Below are 27,777 nucleotides of genomic sequence, written 5' to 3'. Positions count from 1 at the left end.
TGAATGTGTACGTCTGTCTGTCTGCCCTGTGATGGACTGGCGACCTGTCCCGGGTGTGTCCTGCCTTTCGCCCGGTGGCAGCTGGGGTGGGCTCCAGCACCCACCCCCGCGGCCCAGGGGGAGAATTGGCTTAGAAGATGTGCGTCTTGACCTTGATGGATGAAAATGTACCCAGTTCGATTTCTGTTTGTTGGGACATACACATGAAAATAAGTAAAACAGGCCTTTCTTCCTGCTTGAGCATTCAGGTATCGGTGTGACAAATGAAATGAGACAGGAGAGAATTATGGTTAACTTTCTTTTAATGGCATGTATAAGAGCAGTGGAAAAAGCAAAGGACAATCAAATAATGCTAGACGTAAACTACGAAAAAAGAGGCTAACGCAAAATCAATCAAAAATAGTAAATAAATAACAGATATCTATACTTCAGCCTGAGTAAATACAGATATCTAAAATGTCATCAGTGTTCCTCAAAATCAGGTCGTTAAAATCTAGAAATCACGCTGTGTTTGTAAGCGATGGGCTTGATGTTTGCTTAGCTGGACTTCAGAGCTCTATTTGCCTAATGTAATTTGGCAGCTCCTGTAAAATTGATCATTATTTACACGTTACAGGATTTCGTTTGAGTTTCTGGTGGCCGTGTTTCAGTCGGTTCCTAATTCCTATGCGTTGCTAACGGTACATGTCGTTTATCAAACCAACACTAATAACACACCTACGTTCAACTACTCCCATTGTTCTCTGTCATGAAAATGAGTTGGAAAGTGCCTTCTGCAGTAACTCAGAGCACAGTGGTCCCTGAAGGACGAAGATTTGAAGAATCTCATCGTGTGTTTCATCAGTTCATCTCGTTTGTGTACATTATTGCATAATTTCTCAGCAGAAGGAAACGCTAGTGGCCCGCCTGCCTCTGAAGGAGATATTCCGTCTCAAGCTAAACCCTTCTCTTTAGGACTTGGCACAAAACATCCCTCTCTTTGTCGCTTCCCCTCGCTTACCTCCCACCCCCCCCTCCCCCCATTGGCCCATACCCAATTTTTTTAGAATCACTCCGATGTTCCCTCGTCCTGTCTTTTTCTCTCTCGCTCTTTCAGAAGGTGCCTCAGTTCCAGATCTTCAGGAAGCTATCCCATGACCCCGTGCAGCAGGCCATGCCGTCGGCTGTCACCCCGATGCAGCTCACACGGTTATCGTGGCCCGCCAACACTCCTGTCGACATGGCGAAACGGCACAGAGTGAGAACAGCGTCAGAATTGACTTTTCCTTCCACATACAGGCAAAAGTTCCATCACAGTTAATTAAATGCACTGTATGTTTTCCATTACGTAGCCTCCTTCTGCAGGCCCCCTAGGGGCCATTAATTAAGATTAATTCATTAAGTGACCCTTATTAGTCCCACATCGGGGAAATTCCACCCCGCATTTAACCCATCCGTGCAGTGAAACACCACACACACACACTAGGGGGCAGTGAGCACACGTGCCTGGAGTGGTGGGCAGCCCTATCCGCAGCGCCCGGGGAGCAGTTGGGGGTTAGGTGTCTTGCTCAAGGGCACCTCAGTCACGGTCTGTCGGCTCTGGGGATTCAAACCTTCCGGTCACAGGGCTGGTTCCCTAACCTCCAGCCCATGACTGCCCCAATGTAATCAAATAAAAATATTTTGTCTCTGTAGCTATTATATGTTTATATTGTACAGGGAGATTCACAGGGAGAGAAAGAGGCCCTGTATATTCTGTAATAACTCTCACTAGGACGAAGCAATCTGAACCAGACAATGTGCAATGTGCTCCTCAGAACATGGAGCTTCGAACAAGCCGGGATGCCCCTGCGTCGGAGCGATGAGGTAGGTGCCGGACAGTTGTTGTGACATTTAACCTCCCTTTGCAACTTGCGGATGCAGACCCCCCGTACTCCTTCATGTGTCTGGCAGAAAACGGAGCTCAATTCCAGCATCGCATGCAATGCAATCGATTACACACTCGTCAAGGTGGAGGTTAGGGAGCCAGCCCTGTGACCGGAAGGTCGTCTGTTCGATGACTGAGGTGTCCTTCAGCAAGGCACCTAACCCCCAATTGCTCCCCGGGCGCCGTGGATAGGGCTGCCCACCGCTTCGGGCTAGTGTGCTCACTAGTGTGTATGTGGTGTTTCACTGCACGGATGGGTAAAATGCGGAGGTGAAATTTCACAGTCTGCAAACACAGTTGACAAAAATTGGTTCTAAAAGGTATTTAGGGCTTTTTTGGCTCAAATGGCTTCATCCTAATGGGAGTTGCAGCAGAATATTGGGGGTGAATCGAGTGAATTAAGATTAAGTGACCCTTATTAGTCCCACAACGGTCGAAACCTCACATCCGCATTGAACCCGTCCGTGAAGTGAAACACCACGTACACACTAGGGGGCAGTGAGCACACTTGCCCGGAGCGGTGGGCAGCCCAATCCGCAGCACCCAGGGAGCAGTTGGGGTGCCTTGTTCAAGGACACCTCAGTCATGGACTGTCGGTTCTGGGGATCGAACCGGCGACCTTCCGGTCACGGGGCCGGTTCCCTAACCTCCAGCCCACGACTGCCCACAATCCTTGTCCTTCTGTGGCTTAAATGTTAAATGAGTGGTGAGAACCTCCTGCTGTAAGAACAATTCACAGCTCTCCGCAAAGACGGCACTGCCGATCTACAGACGGTGCACAACTGACACCGTAAACAAACAACAGTTAAACATACATGTTTATAAACACTGACGAAATGTATGTAGTTCCCGGTAGAGGCAGACATTTAAAGGCTTAAATCCATTTTGATCTAAAGGTTTATGTTCAAGTTTGTAATTAGTGTTTTGAATGATGAACAGAGGTGTTCATCAACAAGTCACAGTACAATTTAAAATGAACATTAATTGTCTTTTGAATGGTTGTTATTTTGTGTGTGTGTGTCTGTGCAAATCAAAGACTTAATTTTTGTGCATTAGAATACAATAATACAGAAATATCCGAACGCCTTGTATTGCAGATGCTAATCAACCCTTAAAGCCCTTATAATCGTTTATCATTAAATAACTTTTTGTTTCCAAAATAATATGAACAGTACATTACTAATAACAAATATTATTTACTTTTCATCATTTAAATATAAATGTGTTTCAATCTGAATACAGACTTGTTGTAAATTGTATTTGAATAAAATGATTTTTATTAAAACATCCAGAATGCCTTCTATCACAAAAGTGGTATTAAAACTATAATATCAAATAGTTTTACAATGATTATTTTTTAAATGGTCAATTATTTGTCACTTAAGAGGTTTACCTTTTAATAAAATATGTATTTTTAAATGTCCACCCCATCATCAAGTAATTTTTAGCTAAAATGTGAAATGTTAAAGCATTTGTTTATCATTGTATCATCCTTATTAGTATGCAGATTCTCTTTAGAAGCTAATTAGTGGACCTTGTTAATACATTCCGGCCAAATTGTGTTGTCGCTAAATAGCCCCGTTTTGGTTTACGGTCTGTATTTCTAATTGGAGTAAATCACACGTGTTATTTCATAGTTTTGATCTCTTGAGCAGGTGTGTCCAGTAGGTGTGAGTAGGTTTGTGCTACTGTAGTTCAGCGATTGAGCTTGACTGGTTCTCTGTCCCTTCGTCTCACCCGCCCCCACTCACCCACTCTCTCAGCCTTCAGCGAGTCCCAGATGTTGCAGTTGAAGTCATCGTAGCCAGCCAGGATGAGGCGCCCCGAGAACGAGGGGGCGATGGAGGTGACTCCACACATGATGCTGGAGTCCTGGTAGGTGATCAGCTCCTGGTCAGCGCGAAGGTCATACAGCTTACAGGTGGCATCGTCCGAGCCTGTGATCACCGCGTTACCGTTGGGGAAGAACTGAGGAGGGAAGAGGACAGTGAGGATGAAGGACGAGGTGAAGCGATGGTGGAGTTTTAGAATTTAACCCAGTACTTTTTTATTGCTTATGGAGTTTTATGCACAAATTCGAGAACCCCTGGTCAAATGATTTGTTCTGCAGATAATGTAACACATCCTCTTTGGGGGATTTTTTTTTTACATTTTTGACAAATTTGCAGCTACAAAATCAACAAAACGTATCATTTGTTGCCCAAACTTTTGCATATATATGCACACATATGCACTGTATATATACACTCAGACAACTTAGACCTGGCCATACACGGTCATTCTCGGAGCAGTGTCCAATCATATTCATAAATATTTTAGTTTAATAAGCATCACACAGATGAACAATATTCATATGATTCATATGATGTGGTACAGCAGTAAGATTAGATTAGATTAGATTAGATTAAATTAGATTAACTGACCCTTATTAGTCCCACAACAAGGAAATTTCACCTCCGCATTGAACCCATCCGTGCAGTGAAACACCACATACACAGTAGTGAGCGCACACACATACACACACACACTAGGGGGCAGGTGTCTTGCTCAAGGGCACCTCAGTGACGTACTGCCAGCTCAGGGGACCGATAAATGATTTTTTTTTTCAAGGTTTTTTTTAGATGTAATTATGTTCATTTAAAAATACTTTAATGATTTCATATAAACTAACATTATTCATCATTTTAATTTCAAAATCCTTACAACCTTGTGTTCTGGTGATGAGAAGCTGGAAAACGTCCGTTTCAAATCGATGAAATAATTTAGGCAGTGTTTGTATGTTCAAACATAAAACAAAGAAAACTTCAAAGTTTAGTCATTTGAACTTTTTCGAGTTGAGGTCCATTATTTGTGAGGTGTGTGAGAATTACCCATAAATATAATACAATAAGAGACTCACGGCTATAGCATTTATATCACTCTCATGGCCACTGAAGGTCTGTCTGCACTGGCCCTCCCGTATATCCCACAGTTTGGCTGTGAAGTCGCACGCTCCTGAAATAAAAGTCTTAAAGTCTGGAGACACGGCCAGGCTCATGCAGTCGCCCATGTGGCCGATGAACACGGTCTTCTGTGTGCCCGTCTCAATGTCCCACAGAACGCTGCGGAAAGAAGAGGGAGCACATCCGTTTATGGAGTTTCATCCATTACACACCGTTATCAGAACAAAGCCTCGTATCTCCACAACCTACTTTACTTTTAATGAAGGTCAAAGGAACCAGACGTTTTCCCGAGTTGTTCTGGGTCATTTATTTTAGTCCATATTTCATAAAATTTACAGACAATGTAAAGAGCAACATGCATTTTCAAATTGTGTTAAAAACTGAAAAACTAAGTTTTTGTAATTAAGCAACCTTCAGTACTTTCTTGTGTCAACAGTTGCACAATACAAAGAATATTGAGATTAATGTGTTAAAATGATATATATTGTTATTAATATTTAAACTATTAGTATTAATATTGTCAATTTTGGACTTGTTTATCAGTAAATATGCACCAGTATATGTATCAGTAGCACCATAGGATTAAAAACAGTGACTGCAAACTTAAGGTTGTATAGGAGTTTCATTGGTGCTGATTTGAGCTACGTTCACATTACAAGCCTCATTTCGAAATCCGATCTGATATGATGGTTCACACTTGCTTAGGTAAGAGACTCAAATCTGTCATTAATGTGAACGAACCGGTGTCCTGAAGTGGCCCTCATGAGCTCATCCGACTCAGTAACGTCACGTGAATGAATCGCGTGACATATGAAAGGCTGTGTTCACATTACCAGGTTGAAGTGGCACAAATCAGATTTTTTGCCCTGATGTGATTCAGATCTGATGTTTTCAGGGCTGTGTGAATGTGCAAACCTGATCATTTCAAATCCACATGTCTTTTTTTCCCACTGCACGTGACCATCATTCAGCGTTACCATGGCAACAGTGCCGAACAGACGTTAAAGCCTGTACACGGTGGAAAAGCAGCTCGTCTCACCTTTTCCTCCTTCGTCTGGCTCTAATAATGAAGCTGAGAGCTGATCAGAGTTAATGATCTTCTCAGCGAAGCTCGTTCTGCTCGTTAGTTTGTGCTGATGATGCAGTGGTTCAGTCACGTGACGTTGCTGAGTAGGAGGAGCTCATGAGGGTCAGTTCAGGCCGATTCATCACATTAATGACAGATTAGAATCACTTACCTGAACGAGTGTGAACCGTCGAGTCAGAGATCGGATTTGAGCAAAGAATCAGATTTGAGCAACGAGGCTTGTCATGTGAACGTAGCTTATGGTTTCTGTTTTGTTGCTGAACTCTTACCAGGTACAGTCTCCAGAGCTGGTGATGATCTCAGCGTCACTCAAGAAACGACAGCATGACAGGTAGCCTAAGTCATAAAGAACAACAGGAGAATCGGTGAGCTGGGGCCGGGTTGCACCAAGCTGTGCCGAAGTGAAAACGTAGGCTAGATATGACGTAAGTGTAACTAAGTTTAGGTTTACAAATCCGGATAAGATGCACCACACAAACTAGTCGCAATGTTGAGCTCAGTATCCATTAATTATTTGCATCTCCTTCTAAGCAGGAGAAAGCATTGGGGAAACCAACGGAAACGTGATAAATCCAGAGGTGTCAAATCCAGGTTCAGAAAGTAAAAATCCTTCCCAGGATTTTGTTCCAACAGGCTGGACAGCTCTGCTGGTGGTGTGATCTAACTAGAGAAGCCAGCCTGTTGGAACAAAATCCTGGGAAGGATTTTTACTTTCTGGACCTGAATTTGACACCTCTGGATAAATCGCACAAAAAAGACTCAAACATGACTCTTTTTTGGTTAAAGTAAAAACAAAATGCAAGAAAATATTAAAGAATAAACAGAGTTTTGAGTTTTATTGAGTTTAATTTTACTTATTTAAATATATTTAATTGCTTTTTGCTAAAAAAAAAAATGGAAAAGATTATAGATAATAGAGCGACGTATGGTATAGTTAGTTGCTACCAGCTAAGACTTAAAGATTTGTAGCGTGCCCCAGATTTAGTAAAAGGATAGTGGGAAACTAAGTAGTGAAACCAGGGACTTTGCGCACAAGCTGAGGAATAAACTGGTGCAAGCCAGTCCAGACGTACCATAAAGTCTGATGAAAAGTGAAATGTACAGTTTTCTTCAAACCCAAAGTGAAGTCAGTTAATCAAAAGATGTTTGACATCTGAAGTTTGCCTTATGGCAATGAGGCTAATGTAGCTAACAAGTGTTGGAAGTGTAGACCAAGTGGCGCTGTGCAAATTCCATGCCTAACGCCTGGCCCACACTACGCGATACTTATAGGCGTAACTGATGTTAAAAATGTGAGAGACTCAGATTTTTAGTTCACTAAAATAATGATGGTTAGCGCACGTTTAGAGTTTCTGTGGGTGCTGTTGGTGCCATGCACCAATCACCGACTGCAGAAAGGCCTCTAGAGTTCATAAAATCTGGACCTTGAGTCCAGTTTTCAGTTCAGGATCACTGGTAGGGAAACAGTTACATCAAAGGTTCAGATAATTACAAGTGATATAAAATATCCCATTTACCCAGAGCAATACAGTTCTTGTGATAATATATATATATATATATATATATATATATATATATACACTATATTGCCAAAAGTATTTGCTCGTCTGCCTTCACACGCATATGAACTTGAGTGACGTCCCATTCTTAATCCACAGGGTTTAATATGATGTCGGCCCACCCTCTGCAGTTCTGTGTTCTTCCAGAAGCACATTTGTGAGGTCAGACACTGATGTTGGACGAGAAGGCCTGGCTCACAGTCTCCGCTCTAATTCAACCCAAAGGTGTTCTATGGGGTTGAGGTCAGGACTCTGTGCAGGCCAGTCAAGTTCTTCCACACCAAACTGGCTCATCCACGTCTTTATGGACCTGCTTTGTGCACTGGTGTGCAGTCATGTTGGACCAGGAAGGGTCCAAACTCCCCAAACTGTTCCCACAAAGTTGGGAGCATGAAATTGTCCAAAATCTCTTGGTGCTGAAGCTTTAAGAGTTCCTTTCACTGGAACTAAGCGGTCGAGCCCAACTCCTGAAAAACAGCCCCACACCATGATCCCCCCTCCACCAAACTTTACACTTGGCACAATGCAGTCAGACAAGTACCGTCTCCTGGGAACCGCCAAACCCGGACTCGTCCATCGGATTTCCAGACGGAGAAGCGTGATTGGTCACTCCAGAGAACACGTCTCCACTGCTCTAGAGTCCAGTGGCGGCGCTTTACACCACTGCATTCCACGCTTTGCACTGCGCTTGGTGATGTAAGGCTTGGATGCAGCTGCTCGGCCATGGAAACCCATTCCATGAAGCTCTCCACGCTGTTCTTGAGCGCACTATGCACCTCAGCATCCGCTGACTCCGCTCATTTTACGTGGCCGACCACTTCTTTGTTATAATCCCACTGACAGTTGACTGTGGAATATTTAGTTGTGAGGAAATTTCACGACTGGACTTGTTGCCCAGGTGGCGTCCGATCACGGTACCACACTGGAATTCACTGAGCTCCTGACCCATTCTTTCACTAATGTCTGTAGAAGCAGTCTGTATATATTAAACTACAGAGCCTACAAAAGACTTTGTTTAGCTCTTCTGATTAAAAACCATAATTGTGTAGGTGGCACCTGTGTGTGCTGCCAGCTCCCGCATGACTTTGACGTTGCCGTCTTTGCCCTTCAGGTTGTAGATGGAGCACATGTTGTCCAGACCCCCACAAGCCACCATGTTTCCTGAGGGGGCATAGGAACAGGTCATCACCCAGGAAGACTTCAGCGGGATGGCGTTTACCTGGGAAACGTACATGGAGACAAACTGTCATCATTTCTGTTGATTTGGATTCCTATACAGCCTCTGTAGGTGGGTTTGAACACAACTGCTCTGTGATCAGTCAAATTATTTAGTATCTACTAAATAATCTAATGTTAAAATCTCATATAAGTCCAAGTTGAGGATTATCCTGAATGGATCTTTGCTTGCTGGGATGTAAAGTCATTCAGATTGCTTTGACGACCCTTTCTTGAGGAGTTTGTCACAGGAAAAATTGTGCCCATTCATTAATAGGAACCTGGGGTCTGAAGAGTTTAACACCTCTAAAGCTGACTCACAGAAAATGGGTACTAATGCATTGCTCAGCGTTTTTAAAGGAAATATGAAACCCAAAGAAAACTGATTTTGGCTGAAAATGCATGTCTTTGAGCTGTATACTTAATTGACCCTGTTGTTCCTATCACCAACATAAAAAAAAACAAGGTGGTCAAGCACTGGGCATGGCTGGCTATTTCTCATCAAGTCAAATATGCTTAAACTTTAAAAATCCCTGTGTCTCATTTAATTAAAATTAAAAAAATACTCTTTGATGAAAACCCCCTTAATTGTTACACAAAACAAAATACTGAGAATGAAGAATGAATCTCCACCTCAGGCTCATTAAAGGGTGATATACGACCATACAGGCCAACTTAGATGTCTAAGGTCAGAATCACGGTGGCCCCAAAAAGATTTAGCCAGTATATTTAAAAATATATAGTTCTTTGTGTTAGGCAACAAAACGTTAAACCAAGTGACATTTATTTTAACAAACTATTCCAAGACTGTCATTTCCTTTTTGGCCTGTTGTTTAAGCAGTTTCTTTGCAGACTTTTGCAGGTTTGCATTCAAAATGCCCTTGAATTCATTTTCGAATCAATAAGCAAAAAGCTCATCAACATTATAGTAAGAATAACAGCCCCATACTTTGATGTTGCACCCATGTGCTTTAGTGCAGCCTGATTAGAGTTCATCTACAGCCTTTTCGCGCACAGAGACTCCCGTCAGTTTGATGTTGTGCTAAAAGTTTTTTTACTCTGAAAAAAATGATAATATCTTAATTTATATTTATCAGAGATTAAAGCGCCCAGATACTTATTGGAGTCACAGTTGACGTAAGGTAGGGGTGAAAATCTCTGACATTACAGAGATTTACATTTAATTGGAAAACAATTCTTTAGGAATCAAAACGATTATTTTGGTACGATTTAGAATTATTTTAAAAAAATACACAGAATTAAAAATGTGACTTTTACACATTAGTGAAATATAGACGACTAGAAAAGTTCGTTTATTGTAGAAAATGCAGAGCAGTTGCGCAGCTGAAGGAGTGGTCAGGCCGTTGCTATGGTATCTCAGGTGGTTGCTAGGGTGCTGCTAGGTGGTTGCTGTGGTATCCCAAGTGGTCGCTAGGGTGTTTCTCGGTGGTTACTGTGGTATCCCAGGTGGTTTCTAGAGTGTTGCTAGGCGGTTGCTATGGTATCCCAAGTGGTTGTTAGAGTGTTGATAGGTGGTTTGCTATGACAGTGTTGACATCTCGAAAACTAAAGTGGCTCTTTAAGTTTTTTTTTGGTTTATTTGTTTAGTTTTACTTTTCTGTTTGATAACGTTTGGTTATGAAAAGGATCAAATATGTCCCTTTATCCTGGGAAAGTGGATGTAGTGTATATATGAAAATCATTTAAGGTATTTGACCTTGAGGTCAGGATATATTTACGTTGATTGTACCTTGAACAAAAATGAACACTATGTACCCTTACACTCCCCTTTCTTCTGACAGTGCACAGTTCTTCAGTATCTTGTGCTCACAGATTTGACCACTAGAAGGCACTGGTGGACGTGTGGATGTAGCTTGAAATAGTCACTCAGTACCTTGTTGGTGGTGTAGCTGTCCCACACAATCAGCTTTCCATCCTGAGATGCACTCACACAGAGTCTGTGAGAGAGAGAGAGAGAGAGAGAGAGAGAGAGAGGATGATAAATTGGACGAATAGGAAAACGGAAAGGGTTCAGAAAGTGCAAGACAGGCTGCAGAGACTATAACAGTGACCTGCATTTATTAGGGGTATAAACCTCTGACCTAACAATGATTCCATTCGACTGAGTGTTAGAAAACGGTGTTTTCTCTCAAGACAGCTGGAGGAGGCCCGAAATTTGAGGGAGGTGTCTGCCTCGTAATTCTCTATGCAGGAAAAGCCCTGCACTTGTCCTCCTACATGGACCACAGCGGTTTAGCCGACCCTCCCCTTCACATTGAAGTTATAAGAGGTGTTTTAGTCTGGACTGCTTTTTCAATGAGCAACAATGTACGACAGCCAGTCACAACAGAGCTCATTTACATACATCAGTCTTAAAGAGAGGTTAGAAAACGACTGTTTTTCGGTACATAAAACCACAAAAATACAAGGAAAGTGTAGAAAATAGCAGGTTTCATGTATATAATATCAATATATAATATCAATATAATTCTAACATAATATAACTGATTCTGACGTTACATGACTGGTCGCCCTAGAACCACCATTTCCAGATCAATGCTTAGATACAACTTTGCAACATGTTTATATGCTGTAAATGTTTATTTGTAATATAAGAGAGTTAGTTAGGTCCACCAAACGTTGAAACATCCACTGAATCCCATCAAATCCCATCAAAGGCAACAGAGTCTCAGAGCATTAATCCAATTACTCAATCACAGCTTTACATCTGCTGCTTAAAGCGAGCCTAATCAGACACAGTAAACACACACAAGATCATGAGCCAGACGTCTTAGCGTAGTGCTGTCAGTGAGGTCTGCTGATATCTGCTGATGTGTTGTTTGTAAGCGTGTTTAGTGATGCAGTGGTGCCGATTTGACCTGACGCATGGAAGGGACCAACATCGAGAGCATTCAGTGCTCGCGCTGCATAAAACTTAAAAAAAAAACTTTACAAAAATATCGTGCTCTAGAGTTAGGGGACAAGAGTAGTGCTGGAATAAGTTAACAACATGTGCTGGGAAGCAGGAGGAGTGCTGGACTGAGTTAACAACATGTGGTGGGAAGCAGGAGGAGGTGGAGTGAGTTAACAACATGTGGTGGGAAGCAGGAGGAGTGCTGGAGTGAGTTAACGACACTACAGCGAAGAGGCGGGAGGAGTGATGGAATGAGCTACCAACATTAAAGCTGGGAGACAGGAGGAGTGCTAGAGTGAGCAATCAGCACTAGAGCTGAGAGACAGGAGGAGTGCTAGAGTGAGCAGTCAGCACTAGAGCTGAGAGACAGGAGGAGTGCTAGAGTGAGCAATCAGCACTAGAGCTGGGAGACAGGAGGAGTGCTAGAGTGAGCAATCAGCACTAGAGCTGAGAGACAGGAGGAGTGCTAGAGTGAGCAGTCAGCACTAGAGCTGAGAGACAGGAGGAGTGCTAGAGTGAGCAATCAGCACTAGAGCTGAGAGACAGGAGGAGTGCTAGATTGAGCAATAAGTACTAGAGCTGGGAGACAGGAGGAGTGCTAGAGTGAGCAATCAGCACTAGAGCTGAGAGACAGGAGGAGTGCTAGAGTGAGCAATCAGCACTAGAGCTGGGAGACAAGAGGAGTGCTAGAGTGAGCAATCGGCACTAGAGCTGGGAGACAGGAGGAGTGCTAGAGTGAGCAATCGGCACTAGAGCTGGGAGACAGGAGGAGTGCTAGAGTGAAAAAACAGCACTAGAGCTGGGAGACAGGAGGAGTGCTAGAGTGAGCATTCAGCACTAGAACTGGGAGACAGGAGGAGAGCTGGAGTGAGCAATCAGCACTAGAGCTGAGAGACAGGAGGAGTGCTAGAGTGAGCAATCAGCACTAGAGCTGAGAGACAGGAGGAGTGCTAGAGTGAGCAGTCAGCACTAAAGCTGGGAGACAGGAGGAGTGCTAGAGTGAGCAGTCAGCACTAGAGCTGAGAGACAGAAGTGCTAGAGTGAGCAATCAGCACTAGAGCTGGGAGACAGGAGGAGTGCTAGAGTGAGCAATCAGCACTAGAGCTGGGAGACAGGAGGAGTGCTAGAGTAAGCAATCAGCACTAGAACTGAGAGACAGGAGGAGTGCTAGAGTGAAAAAACAGCACTAGAGCTGGGAGACAGGAGGAGTGCTAGAGTGAGCAATCAACACTAGAGCTGGGAGACAGGAGGAGTGCTAGAGTGAGCAATCAACACTAGAGCTGGGAGACAGGAGGAGTGCTAGAGTGAGCAATCAGCACTAGAGCTGAGAGACAGGAGGACTGCTAGAGTGAACAATCAGCACTAGAGCTGGGAGACAGGAGGAGTGCTAGAGTGAGCAATCAGCACTAGAGCTGGGAGACAGGAGGAGTGCTAGAGTGAGCAGTCAGCACTAAAGCTGGGAGACAGGAGGAGTGCTAGAGTGAGCAGTCAGCACTAGAGCTGGGAGACAAGAGGAGTGCTAGAGTGAGCAATCAGCACTAGAGCTGAGAGACAGAAGTGCTAGAGTGAGCAATCAGCACTAGAGCTGGTAGACAGGAGGAGTGCTAGAGTGAGCAATCATCACTAAAGCTGGGAGACAGGAGGAGTGCTAGAGTGAGCAGTCAGCACTAAAGCTGGGAGACAGGAGGAGTGCTAGAGTGAGCAGTCAACATTAGAGCTGGAAGACAAGAGGAGTGCTAGAGTGAGCAATCAGCACTAGAGCTGAGAGACAGAAGTGCTAGAGTGAGCATTCAGCACTGGAACTGGGAGACAGGAGGAGTGCTAAAGTGAGCAATCAGCACTAGAGCTGAGAGACAGGAGGAGTGCTAGAGTGAGCAATCAGCACTAGAGCTGAGAGACAGAAGTGCTAGAGTGAGCATTCAGCACTGGAACTGGGAGACAGGAGGAGTGCTAGAGTGAGCAATCAACACTAGAGCTGGGAGACAGGAGGAGTGTTAGAGTGAGCAATCAACACTAGAGCTGGGAGACAGGAGGACTGCTAGAGTGAGCAATCAGCACTAGAGCTGGGAGACAGGAGGAGTGCTAGAGTGAGCAATCAGCACTAGAGCTGAGAGACAGGAGGAGTGCTAGAGTGAGCAATCAGCACTAAAGCTGGGAGACAGGAGCAGTGCTAGAGTGAGCAGTCAGCACTAAAGCTGGGAGACAGAAGGAGTGCTAGAGTGAGCAGTCAGCACTAGAGCTGGGAGACAAGAGGAGTGCTAGAGTGAGCAATCAGCACTAGAGCTGAGAGACAGAAGTGCTAGAGTGAGCATTCAGCACTAGAACTGGGAGACAGGAGGAGTGCTAGAGTGAGCAATCAGCACTAGAGCTGAGAGACAGGAGGAGTGCTAGAGTGAAAAAACAGCACTAAAGCTGGGAGACAGGAAGAGTGCTAGAGTGAGAAATCAGCACTAGAGCTGGGAGGCAGGAGGAGTGCTATAGTGAGAGAACGGCACTAGAGCTGGGAGGCAGGAGGAGTGCTAGAGTGAGAGAACAGCACTAGAGCTGGGAGGCAGGAGAAGTGCTATAATGAGAGAACGGCACTAGAGCTGGGAGGCAGGAGGAGTGCTAGAGTGAGAGAACGGCACTAGAGCTGGGAGACAGGAGGAGTGCTAGAGTGAGAGAACAGCACTAGAGCTGGGAGGCAGGAGGAGTGCTACAGTGAGAGAACAGCACTAGAGCTGGGAGGCAGGAGGAGTGCTAGAGTGAGCAGTCAGCACTAAAGCTGGGAGACAGGAGGAGTGCTAGAGTGAGAAATGCACACTAGAGCTGGGAGACAGGAGGAGTGATAGAGTGAGAGAATGGCACTAGAGCTGGGAGGCAGGAGACGTGCTATAGTGAGAGAACGGCACTAGAGCTGGGAGGCAGGAGGAGTGCTAGAGTGAGCAATCAGCACTAGAGCTGGGAGACAGGAGGAGTGCTAGAGTGAGCAATCAGCACTAGAGCTGGGAGACAAGAGGAGTGCTAGAGTGAGAAATCAACACTAGAGCTGAGAGACAGGATGAGTGCTAGAGTGAGAGAACAGCACTAGAGCTGGGAGGCAGGAGAAGTGCTATAGTGAAAGAACGGCACTAGAGCTGGGAGGCAGGAGGAGTGCTAGAGTGAGAAATGCACACTAGAGCTGGGAGACAGGAGGAGTGCTAGAGTGAGAGAACAGCTCTAGAGCTGGGAGGCAGGAGAAGTGCTATAGTGAGAGAACGGCACTAGAGCTGGGAGGCAGGAGGAGTTCTAGAGTGAGAGATCGGCACTAGAGCTGGGAGGCAGGAGGAGTGCTAGAGTGAGAAATCCACACTAGAGCTGGGAGACAGGAGGAGTACTAGATTGAGAGAACGGCACTAGAGCTGGGAGGCAGGGGGAGTGCTAGAGTGAGAGAACGGCACTAGAGCTGGGAGGCAGAGGGAGTGCTATAGTGAGAGAACGGCACTAGAGCTGGGAGGCAGGAGGAGTGCTAGAGTGAGAAATCCACACTAGAGCTGGGAGGCAGGAGGAGTGCTAGAGTGAGAGAACGGCACTAGAGCTGGGAGGCAGGGGGAGTGCTATAGTGAGAGAACGGCACTAGAGCTGGGAGGCAGGGGGAGTGCTAGAGTGAGAGAACGGCACTAGAGCTGGGAGGCAGGAGGAGTGCTAGAGTGAGAGAACAGCACTAGAGCTGGGAGGCAGGAGTGCTAGAGTGAGAGAACGGCACTAGAGCTGGGAGGCAGGAGGAGTGCTACAGTGAGAGAACAGCACTAGAGCTGGGAGGCAGGAGGAGTGCTAGAGTGAGAGAACGGCACTAGAGCTGGGAGGCAGGAGGAGCGCTACAGTGAGAGAACAGCACTAGAGCTGGGAGGCAGGAGGAGTGCTACAGTGAGAGAACAGCACTAGAGCTGGGAGGCAGGAGGAGTGCTACAGTGAGAGAACAGCACTAGAGCTGGGAGGCAGGAGGAGTGCTAGAGTGAGAGAACGGCACTAGAGCTGGGAGGCAGGAGGAGTGCTACAGTGAGAGAACAGCACTAGAGCTGGGAGACAGGAGGAGTGCTACAGTGAGAGAACAGCACTAGAGCTGGGAGGCAGGAGTCCTAGAGTGAGAGAACGGCACTAGAGCTGGGAGACAGGAGGAGTGCTACAGTGAGAGAACAGCACTAGAGCTGGGAGGCAGGAGGAGTGCTACAGTGAGAGAACAGCACTAGAGCTGGGAGGCAGGAGGAGTGCTACAGTGAGAGAACAGCACTAGAGCTGGGAGACAGGAGGAGTGCTACAGTGAGAGAACGGCACTAGAGCTGGGAGGCAGGAGGAGTGCTAGAGTGAGAGAACGGCACTAGAGCTGGGAGGCAGGAGGAGTGCTAGAGTGAGAGAACAGCACTAGAGCTGGGAGGCAGGGGGAGTGCTATAGTGAGAGAACGGCACTAGAGCTGGGAGGCAGGGGGAGTGCTAGAGTGAGAGAACGGCACTAGAGCTGGGAGGCAGGAGGAGTGCTAGAGTGAGAGAACAGCACTAGAGCTGGGAGGCAGGGGGAGTGGTACAGTGAGAGAACGGCACTAGAGCTGGGAGGCAGGAGGAGTGCTACAGTGAGAGAACAGCACTAGAGCTGGGAGGCAGGAGGAGTGCTAGAGTGAGAGAACGGCACTAGAGCTGGGAGGCAGGAGGAGTGCTACAGTGAGAGAACAGCACTAGAGCTGGGAGGCAGGAGTCCTAGAGTGAGAGAACGGCACTAGAGCTGGGAGACAGGAGGAGTGCTACAGTGAGAGAACAGCACTAGAGCTGGGAGGCAGGAGGAGTGCTACAGTGAGAGAACAGCACTAGAGCTGGGAGGCAGGAGGAGTGCTACAGTGAGAGAACAGCACTAGAGCTGGGAGGCAGGAGGAGCGCTAGAGTGAGAGAACGGCACTAGAGCTGGGAGGCAGGGGGAGTGCTACAGTGAGAGAACAGCACTAGAGCTGGGAGACAGGAGGAGTGCTACAGTGAGAGAACAGCACTAGAGCTGGGAGACAGGAGGAGTGCTACAGTGAGAGAACAGCACTAGAGCTGGGAGACAGGAGGAGTGCTACAGTGAGAGAACAGCACTAGAGCTGGGAGGCAGGAGGAGTGCTGGTGTGAGCCAACCACACTAGCCACACTAGGGAGACTGGAGAGTGAGGTGTCAGTTGGTGGTGATCATTTGCAAACCGTGGTGTTCAAACAGTGTCACTGCATTAGACGCCATCATTAATGCACATGATGAAGGTCGTCAGTGTCACAGTGCGTTGTTTCACCTCTGCACAGCAGCATTTACACCCACATGGACAGGGACACAGACAAGCTCGTGAATGTGTGTTTACTTTGAGTCTGTAGACCAGTGCATGGCGTAGATTTTGGCCAGATGTCCTCTCAGGGTCTTCCTGGTTTTGAGCTGGACTCGGCCCACCACGGCCGTCCCTGAGACTGTGTCCTGCAGTGTGGCGTCCTGCACTGCTTTACGTGCGGCCTGTAAAAGAATGAACCGTTATAATGCAGTCTCACAAACAGGCGCTGCCGATGACGATTGGAGTGGTGAAGCTCAAATGAAGGACAGCTGATGTTTTCCCCTCTTACCCCAAGTGGCCATGAGCTTTCCCCTCTTACGGCCAAGGCATGTCTGGTGTCTGAAGGTGCTAATTGGAGAGGTGTAAGCTTCCATTGCTTGTTAGCTCCATTAGTCTCAAAGCTCCAGTGCTGATACTTAAGAAGCAAACTTCAGACACCAAGCATGTCTTGTCTGATCAAATAGGGTAAATTGTGTTAACTTGGTATTTTACTGGACTGTTGGTTTAAAGGGGATCTTTAAAAATAATGAAATGGCTTAGATGTAAACCGGGGTCCAGAATCCAGTGCTGTGTCCAACTAAACCTGGCAGTTAACTGAGTTGAATCAGGAGTATTTGAGCAGAACCATCACTAACACACTGTGCAGGAATCCGGCCTGCCCCACCCTTGATGTAAACTAATTGGTTCAGAGTGGTTTATTGTGCTCTGTTCTAGAGAAACTTGCTCATAGCGGTGGTGACAGGAACCAGACGTCCAGATGCCCTAGCACATTATAACAGTATAGATAAATATTCTCTATTTCTGCATTTAGACATCGTGAGCCCTGGTTCCTATCACCACCACTTTAAAGAAATGAGTGAATTTTGAACCATTTCACATCAAACCGCTCTGACTGAGTGTCAAGTTGTGCAGAGATTTTGAAAAACTGGTGGAACCCTCCTTTAACGTTCTACTAGGGGGAACCACACAAGTTCCAAGCATCTAATTGTTTGCTTTGTATTGTGCTAGATTTGGTTTGGACCAGTGACACTAACAGTGATATCGTCCTTCAGGCGCTCCGCCTCCTTCCGAAGCTGCTCCATTTCACCCATGGCAACGGTTGTCAGGCACAGTCACCAATGGAGACGAACCAGGAGTCCGATCAGGTGAGCAGAGAGAATGCTGGGTAAAAAAAAGTCCATTAAAAGAGGTCATCTATATTTTCATTGTTGCATTAACAAGTGCTGTTTTAAGAGCAAATATCCCTTTTTTAGTTGCACAAGATGGTCAAGCTTTTCACGTTTTGTGAAACTAAAGCTTTCCCTGCCTCGGACGGGCATTTGCAATTCAAACTCCTCTCAACTGGCTTGCAAATACTCACAAATAAGGATGCACGCAAAACATACACTTATACAACCCAGTTGCCACAAAACATTCAAAAACCTATGTGCACACATACACATAAAAACCTGCTTAAGCAAACAGTCGTGGGTCTCGTTAGGTCCGGTTTTATCCCACAATGAGTGAAGGACATGTTTGCATGTGCTGTATGTTCACTTAGGACTTCCAAGCTTGAAGAAAAACATCTGGAACCGTCCTGAATTTCAGTTGACGCGTCCCACTGCGCCGCAAGATGCCCACGACATGGTACTATTTGCGACTAACTGTATTCACTCAGAATGAATTTCTCGCTAATTCGTCAGTTAGAAAATCCTGAACACCTCAGCATCACACGAAAACCATTATGTGAGTGCTTAAAAGGTTTTCTGCTTTAGTGGCCAAATCTGTCTAAAAGTATAATAACAGAATTGTTCTCTAGAGTGGATCTGCTGAAAACAGCATACTTAGTGTCCCACCCTGATGAATTTGGGTTTTTAAGGCTACAACGACACCTATAAGCCTTCATAACAACTAAAAAAAACTATAGACATTTCAAAAGGCTTATTCCAACAAGCATCAGTTGCCATGACTGTTGCTAAAGTCACGTCAAAATAGACAGCCTTAATAGACAACTGACACTTGTTGCAATAAGCCTTCATGAAATATTTATAGAACTTTATGGGAGTTGACCTGAAAGGCTTATGTAGGTGTTATGTTGCCTTATGAATGCTGCCCTTACGCCTTTATATTATGACTTTATCTTATATTCATGACTATGACTTTTTCAATAAGTTTAAAGCTTGTTTCAGTAAGCAAACTATCTATGAACCTTACTCTGAATGTCAGTTTACAGGTAGTACACAAATATGGCAAAAGTTATTACACTGTTGTACATTATTGGCAGGTTCATTGTTCATTGTATATTAAAACCTTACCTTAAAAAAGTGATGGTGGCTGTATGATCCCCTTTCCTTCTACTGCTGTTTAAATCTGTGTTGTTGTCTCTAGCAAGCCCTTATGACCAAACGACTTTGCCTAAAATTTGTTTGAGGAGGGGGAATGGGAGGGAACTGCTCAGTCTTGGTTATTAGTCAAAGGGTTTCGCCTTACACCTATTTCAGTAGAAAAACTTAACACAAAACCTCCAGTTAGGGTTGCCATGATACCAGAAATTTGTCTTTGAAACTAGTACCAAGTATAGTATCACAGTACTTGACATCAGAATGATAGTATGGCAAAAAAGTGAGAAACTTAAACACAAATAACTAATCGTTTACTCGTAATTATCCTACTTGTCTATTTATCTTTTAAACTAATACAGTATAGCCCAACATTCATCACACTGTGTTCCAACTAACACAGTATAGCCCAACATTCATCACACTGTGTTACAACTAATACAGTATAAAGTAACGTTCATCTCACTGTGTTACAACTAATACAGTATAAAGTAACGTTCATCACACTGTGTTCCAACTAATACAGTATAGCCTAACATTCATCACACTGTGTTACAACTAACACAGTATAGCCTAACGTTCATCACACTGTGTTACAACTAATACAGTATAGCCCAACGTTCATCACACTGTTACAACTAACACAGTATAGCGTAACGTACATCACACTGTGTTACAACTAACACAGTATAGCGTAACATTCATCTCACTGTTACAACTAATACAGTATAGCCTAACGTTCATCACACTGTGTTACAACTAACACAGTATAGCGTAACGTTCATCACACTGTGTTACAACTAATACAGTATAGCGTAACGTTCATCACACTGTGTTACAACTAATACAGTATAGCTTAACATTCATCTCACTGTTACAACTAATACAGTATAGCCTAACATTCATCACACTGTGTTACAACTAATACAGTATAGCTTAACATTCATCACACTGTGTTACAACTAATACAGTATAGCCTAACATTCATCACACTGTGTTACTACTAATACAGTATAGCGTAACATTCATCACACTGTGTTACAACTAATACAGTATAGCGTAACGTTCATCACACTGTGTTACAACTAATACAGTATAGCGTAACGTTCATCACACTGTGTTACAACTAATACAGTATAGCGTAACGTTCATCACACTGTGTTACAACTAATACAGTAGAGCCCAACATTCATCACACTGTTTTACAACTAATACAGTATAGCGTAACGTTCATCACACTGTGTTACAACTAATACAGTATAGCGTAACATTCATCACACTGTGTTACAACTAATACAGTATAGCCTAACGTTCATCACACTGTTACAACTAATACAGTAGAGCCCAACATTCATCACACTGTTTTACAACTAATACAGTATAGCGTAACGTTCATCACACTGTGTTACAACTAATACAGTATAGCGTAACGTTCATCACACTGTGTTACAACTAATACAGTATTGGTTAGAATATAAAAGTTTTTTGCCATGTTGTAATATTGATAAAGCATGGAAAGTTCGATGCATCATGCAACCCTGTTTTGTTTTTGGTCTCTGCTCTAGTGGTACATGATTAATTTTTTTTATTAGATTTATTCAACCTTTTTTATACTGTTTTTAAACAGTTTTGTATTGAAAAAATAGACCGAATATGAAATTTCACTTGCAGTTACTGAGTACCAGTTTTATATTCAATCCAATACATTCTGCTTTCCGACGCTGACAGGTATTTTTAATGTTTTTGCCAAAGCGTCATCATAGTTTTCATTTGGTATCAGTATCAAAGTCAAACTTTCAGCATCGTGACATCTTTTCTCATGGTTCGTTTTTCGGTTGGTCTGTGTCGTTTCTGGTTAGATCGACCGTGTTGTCTTTATTAGGTGTGTGGTAAGGGAGATAAAGAACACAGATTGCGCTCAATACAAAGTCCGAGAGACATTAAAAAAGGGAGCTAACGCTCAGTGAGAAGAGCTGGACCAATCAGAGCGAGAGGGAGAAGGATGGATGGATGGACGGAGGCAGGAGAGAGAGGGTTTAAATCCAGGCTGCTGAGATTTTAAGGGAGGCCTTTTGAGTCAAATCTGCTCTCATCCGATTACTGACTGCTCTTTGCATCTGGATAAGAGCCGGGGGTGGGTGGAGGGGTAGAGTGAGAGAGAGAGAGAGATCGAGAGGCTATGCGGCTAATGGGCGTGAATGTGGCCTCGACATTTGAATCCTGGACACTGCTTTCACGGCAGACGACTCTGTTGTCTGAAGTCTGAGGAACCTCTGTAGCACGAAAAGATCCATTTACACTTCTTTTTCAGATCGTGGTCATATGACACAGTGGTAAACTGATGTACTATTACTATTAAAAACGTTTTTTTGATGTATTTAAGGAAGGACTATGAACAGCAAGTCCAGTTGCATCATTCTTTCGAACATTTTTAAGTCATCTGCGCAAATCAAGTGTTTTTATAGAGCTACTTTATGTAGGGAGCCACTTTTGGCTTAGTGTAAATGGAACTGGTCAGTCTTGTGATTGCAAACCTTTAGAAAACCTTGGTGGTCAAACATGTTACTTTACTTTTATTTAAAAACGTAATTTTTTAGTCTTCAGTTATTGTACAACACAGCATTCTGTATATAAAAATGGCAACAGTATGAGTACCTGTGGCGCTCAAAATATAGAATACAATGGAATAGACTTGAATGGAATATAATAAAGCAGAACGAACTGGAATGAAACAGAATGGAACACAATGCAGTAGACTGGAACAGAACGGAGTAGAATGGAATACAGTGCAGTGGAATGGAATAGAATAGAATACAGTAGCATTAAATGGAATGGAATATTGTAGAATAGAATACAATAAAATGGAGTACAGTATAGTGGAATGGAATACAATAGAATAGCATGGGGTGGAACATAATACAACATTCTAATAGAATTGAATGGAATATAATGAATGAAGTGGCTTGGAACAGAATGGAATAGAATGGAATACAGTGCAATAAAATGGCACAGAACATAGTAGAATGGAATACAGTATAATAGAATGGAATAGAATAGAGTTGAATATAGTGAAGTTGAATGGAATAGAATGGAATACAATAGAATAGAACACAGTAAAATGGAGTACAGTGTAATAGAATGGAATAAAATAGAATAGAACACAGTAAAATGGAGTACAGTGTAATAGAATGGAATACAATAGAATAGAACACAGTAAAATGGAGTACAGTGTAATAGAATGGAATACAATAGAATAGAACACAGTAAAATGGAGTACAGTATAGTAGAATGGAATACAATAGAATAGAATGGAAAAGCATAAACTTTAATACAGTGGAGCTGAATGGAACAGAATAGAAATGAATGCACTGGAGTTGAATGGAATGGAATAGAATACAGTAAAATGGAGTACAGTATACTAGAATGGAATGCAATAGAATAGAATACAGTAAAATGGAGTACAGTATAGTAGAATGGAATGCAATAGAATAGAATACAGTAAAATGGAGTACAGTATAGTAGAATGGAATGCAATAGAATGGAAAAGGACAAAATTGAATACAGTGGAGCTGAATGGAACAGAGTAGAAATGAATGCACTACAGATGAATGGAATGGAATTGAATGGAATACAGTAGAATAGAATACAGAAAAATGTAGTACAGTATAGTAGAATGGAATACAATAGAATAGAATACAGTAGAATGGAGTACAGTATAGTAGAATGGAGTACAGTATAGTAGAATGGAGTACAGTATAGAGGAATGGAGTACAGTATAGAGGAATGGAACACAATAGAATAGAATACAGTAAAACGGAGTACAGTATAGTAGAATGGAGTACAGTATAGAGGAATGGAGTACAGTATAGTAGAATGCAGTACAGTATAGTAGAATGGAACACAATAGAACAGAATGGAACGGAACAGAATGGAACATTCTAATGGAACAGAATAAACCGAAACAGACGGAAGTCACTTACCTACTCCCGCTGGATTATGTCCTCTGCGTCTGTTTATTTATTTTTTGTTGCCTTTATCTTTGTGTCGATACCTTCGGTGTTTACTTCAGTAACTCCAACTTTCTCTCCCTCTCGGCTGGTCCCGGGACCCTGTCTCACACTAAGCTCTCTCGCTTTACCTCTTGATCTCTCCGTCTGCGCCTGACTGCCTCGCTTTGCCACTTCTGTGATGGACAGATGAGGATTGAAGGGGATGAAATGAGATCAGAGTCAGAGGGATAAAGCAGTGGATGGGCAGAGTGGAAGAGGGAGAGAGAGAGGGAGAGGGAGAGGGATATGGGCCCGTGAGGAGAGCTGGAGGGAGGTGAAGGAGCAGTGTGCAGAGGTCATGGGGTCAGGAGATGGAAAAGCACATGTAGAAAGTGGAAGGAAAAGCCAGATGGAGAAGCTTTGAAAAAAAAAGGGGTTGAGGTTTTGTAAGATCTTCAAACTTGTTTTTAAAGTGGTTCAACTCAACTAGGAATCAGGTTTGTGTAGTACCACACCCAGCTTGTCGGGACAGGGCACACAAACATGGCACAGGAGCTATTCAATTTTGGCAGCTGTGGGCTGGAGGTCAGGGAACCAGCCTTGTGACCGGAAGGTCGTCTGTTTAGTTCCTGGAGCCAACAGTACATGACTGAAGTGCCCTTGAGCAAGACACCTAACCCCCAACTGCTCCCCAGACAGGGCTGCCCACCCCTCTGGGCAAGTGTGCTCATTGCTCCCTAGTGTGTGTGTGCTCACTAGTGTGTATGTGGTGTTTCACTGCATGTTTGGGTTAAATGCGGAGGTGAAATTTCCGCGTTGTGGGACTAATAAGGGTCACTTAACTAACTTCACTATCACGATTGGGGGAGTGGGGGACCATTCTCAGCACTGCAGTAACACTGACATAAGTGTGTGTTGCGCTGGTCTGAGTGGATCAGACACACAGTCCACTCACTGTCCACTCTATTACCTTGTTGGTCCACCTTGTAGATGTAAAGTCAGAGACGACAGCTCATCTGCTGCTGCACAGTTTGCGTTGGTCGTCCTCTAGTCCTTCATCAGTGGTCACAGGACGCTGTTGGCTGGATATTTTTGGTTGGTGGACTGTTCTCAGTCCAGCAGAGACACTGAGTTGTTTATAAACAGCGCTGAGAATGATCCACCACCCAAATAGTACCTGCTCTGTGAGGGTCCATGGGGGCCCTGACCACTGAAGAACAGGGTAACAGAGTATCAGAGAAACAGATGGACTACAGTCTGTAACTGTAGAACTACAGAGTGCAGCTATACAGTAAGTGGAGCTGATAAAGTGGACAGTGAGCGTAAAAACAAGGAGGCGGTCAGAATGTTATGCCTGATTGCTGTAGACTGTAATAGTGCAGGTTGTGTTAGTTGGTGCATTAGTTGTGGATGGACGAGCAGGACCTCAGAAACACGCTCAGACCTGATCCTGACCTAAACGAAAGGAAGAACGGCTTCCAGATGGTAAACAAAGGATTTGTGGGACACTTCTATGTATGGTATAATGACCGGCTTGAGATCATGACTCGATTTGGTGCTGTGTAAACTTTGGAGAGGGCTAATTTAGTGGATGAAGAAGGAGGGTAAAGGGGGGAGAGGATGAGGAAGTGGAACATGAACAAAGCCATAATAATAACAACGGCCGTACATTCAGCTCCAGTACAATTACCCAGTCTGCACACTGATCTAAACGGATGAAACAGAGTAAGTTGCTGGGTGAACTGGATTTAGGAAGCGTTTGGGAGGGAGGGGGGTATGATAACAACCCCACCCACTGGGTGGAAGGGAGGATTATATTCTGTTAGGGCTGGGAGGGGAGGGGGATGTTACTTCTGGAAGGATGAACACTGACAGACTGTCTGTTGAATTGGGTTCAGTGTTGTTAAAAAAGCTTCTTATTTTGAACACAGCAAGGGATATCTTGGTGGATGGCAATGCATTTGGCAAGACTGCTGACTCCAAACCAGTCAGATTACTACAGGAGGAATCTTGTTAAGGCACATTTTTGATGAACACGGCCACACAAGTCATATTTAGGTGACCTGAGAATAACAGTTGGATCAAGAGCTTTTGAAAAGCTGACACAGACACAGCTACATGCGCTCATAGTGACCCATGTTCTTTAATTGTGCCTAAATCGGCTGCACTGGAGTGAGATATTGACATATTTGACAGCACCTGATGGGACCTGACTGATCGCATCAGGTTCAGTCAGGTTCCCAAGTATGTCAGTCTTAGGTTGCGTTGAAATGTCACAATTAAGTTCTCACAGCCTGTCCCCAGTTTCCGCCAGGTCCCTGAGACCCCCTACACAAAGCAGTTTAATATATAGCAGACTATATATCTCGTTGTAAATAGTACAAGGACAACAAATCAATTGTTGGAACTGAGAAATTTTACTGGTTTTTGAAAAATATTTGCCCATTTTGAATTTGAAGCCAGCAACATGTTCCAAAAAAGTTGGGACGGGGGCCTGTTCACCACCACCACCAACACTTTGGGACCTGAGGAGACCAGTTGCTGAAGTTTGTGAAGTAAGTGAAATGTTTTCCCATTATTGTTTGCTATAGATCTCAACAGTTTGGCATCTCATTTGTTGTATTTTCCATTTCGCAATGTGCTAAATACACTATTTGGGCGGTGGATCATTCCCAGCACTGCAGTAACACTGACGTGGTGGTGGTGTGTTAGTGTGTGTTGTGCTGGCATGAGTGGATCAGACACGGCAGTGCTGCTGGAGTTTTTAAACACACTCCACTCTGTTACCTTGTTGGTCTACCATGTAGAAGAGTTTTCCCATTATTGTTGTATATAGATTTCAGCTGCTCAACAGTTCAGAGCCTCATTTGTGGTATTTTCCATTTCATAATGTGCCAAATGATATCAGTGATGACAGGTCTGGACTGCAGGCAGGTCAGTTTAGCACCCGGAATCTTTTAATAAGGAGTCGTCCTGCTGTAATACATACAGAATGTGGTTTGACGTTGTCTTGCTGAAATAATCAAGGCCTTCCCTGAAAAAGACGTTGTCTGAATGGCAGCATATGTTACTCCAAAACATGTACATATCGTTCAGCATTAATGGGGCCTTCACAGATGTGCATGTCACCCCTGAAACTCCTCTGAGACCACTCTGAGACACCCCTGAGACCCCAGTCACCAGAATGTAACAGCAGAACCATTTAAGGTGGAACGGAACAGGTGAATAAGAAGCCAACACGGTTACTATCAGAGACGATGGAGATGAGGAGATTGGAGAAGAGGGCAGAGGGCAAACATAGAACGACGATAAGCGGGAAAGGAGAGCTGAAGAAGGAAAGTGGAGGAGAGAGAAATAACAGGTAATGGCTAACATCTCGCTATATCAGCAGCGCACGGTGTGAGAACAGTGCAGTATTTATTATATAGAAAACACCTCAGTGTCGCCGCTGGACTGAGAACCAAAAATATCCAGCCGACAGTGTCCTGTGGGCAGTGTTACGTGACCACTGACGAAGGACTAGAGGATGACCAATACAAACTGTGCAGCAGCAGATGAGCTGCTGAAGAACAGGGTGAGAAAGTATCACAGAAACAGATGGACTACAGTCTGTAACTGTAGAACTACAAAGTGATCCTACATGGTCAGTGGAGCTGATAAGATGGACAGTGAGTGTACAAACAAGGAGGTGTACTTAATGAAGTGGCCAGAAGACACGTGTAGGTTTTGGATGGTAAACAGAGTGACTGCATTTGTGTTGTAGACAGTGTGACCCCCTGGTTCCTACGACCACCACTGTGAAGAGGTCTCACATCAAACATCTCAGGTATTGAATTGGTTCAATTCTATTATTGACTGATTTCAGCTCTTAGAAGTTTTAGCACCTTAAAATCGGTCTCAGTGGCCAACTGTTCTCATTGGTTGGGCTCTGGTTTATATGGCCAGCATTTACACTTACAGTACTGTAAAAATGAACCAGAGTGCTGCTGCATGAAGGCGGCACTGATTAATCACCTTGTACAAACCCCTCAGTGTGCGGTGCTGGAAATCGTAATACCTGAGGCCTACTACAGGGCACTGCACCGCGTCTTACGTAATTCTCTGGCCTCTCGGACAGAGAAACGGAGATGATAATCACCGGTTAAGTGATACAGTTATGGCACAATGAAAAGCAGCACAGGAGGGTTTTAGTCATTTACCTAAGAGGAATTTCCATGCATCTGCCATGCTCTTAAATACAGATTAATGCTGTGGTTTGAAGCCCATAGGGAAAGGTTAACGCCTCCTCGTCCATTAACCTACTACGAGAGCATCTTTCCCCTTAATGGACGTTAATACGCACGACAACGCTGAGAGGGTTAACGCCACGCATACATTACAGCTCAAGGCCGATCTAGTGCATTAGACGAAGACATTAGGTCCAAGGGTTTGTTTTAATGGCAAAGAAGTCATAGTGTGCTTTTTATGGCGTGGCGGTGGGGGGGCGGATGTGAATGATTAAATGATTTTCTTGCATGGATTATTATTCCATATTCTAAATGGGAGCT

At 44.2% G+C, this 27,777-nt stretch overlaps 1 protein-coding gene across 1 annotated transcript; it reads right to left on the bottom strand.

The window, feature by feature from the left end:
• Positions 1-1,032: 1,032 nt before the first annotated feature.
• On the bottom strand, positions 1,033-23,434 carry gnb3a (guanine nucleotide binding protein (G protein), beta polypeptide 3a). Its single transcript, XM_017706024.1, has 9 exons — positions 23,222-23,434; positions 17,958-18,084; positions 16,960-17,105; positions 10,604-10,667; positions 8,551-8,713; positions 6,205-6,271; positions 4,806-5,007; positions 3,658-3,874; positions 1,033-1,211 (listed from the first exon to the last, which is right to left on the bottom strand). Exons 2-9 carry the CDS (start codon positions 18,012-18,014, stop codon positions 1,105-1,107), a joined length of 1,023 nt encoding a protein of 340 aa, XP_017561513.1. The 5' UTR covers positions 18,015-18,084; positions 23,222-23,434; the 3' UTR covers positions 1,033-1,104.
• Between the last annotated feature and the right edge of the window lie 4,343 nt (positions 23,435-27,777).

This window comes from Pygocentrus nattereri, chromosome 3, assembly GCF_015220715.1.
Source record: "Pygocentrus nattereri isolate fPygNat1 chromosome 3, fPygNat1.pri, whole genome shotgun sequence".
Lineage (NCBI taxonomy): Eukaryota > Metazoa > Chordata > Actinopteri > Characiformes > Serrasalmidae > Pygocentrus > Pygocentrus nattereri.
The sequence above is the reverse complement of the archived record's forward strand: the minus strand, read 5'-3'. Positions and strand labels throughout refer to the sequence as shown.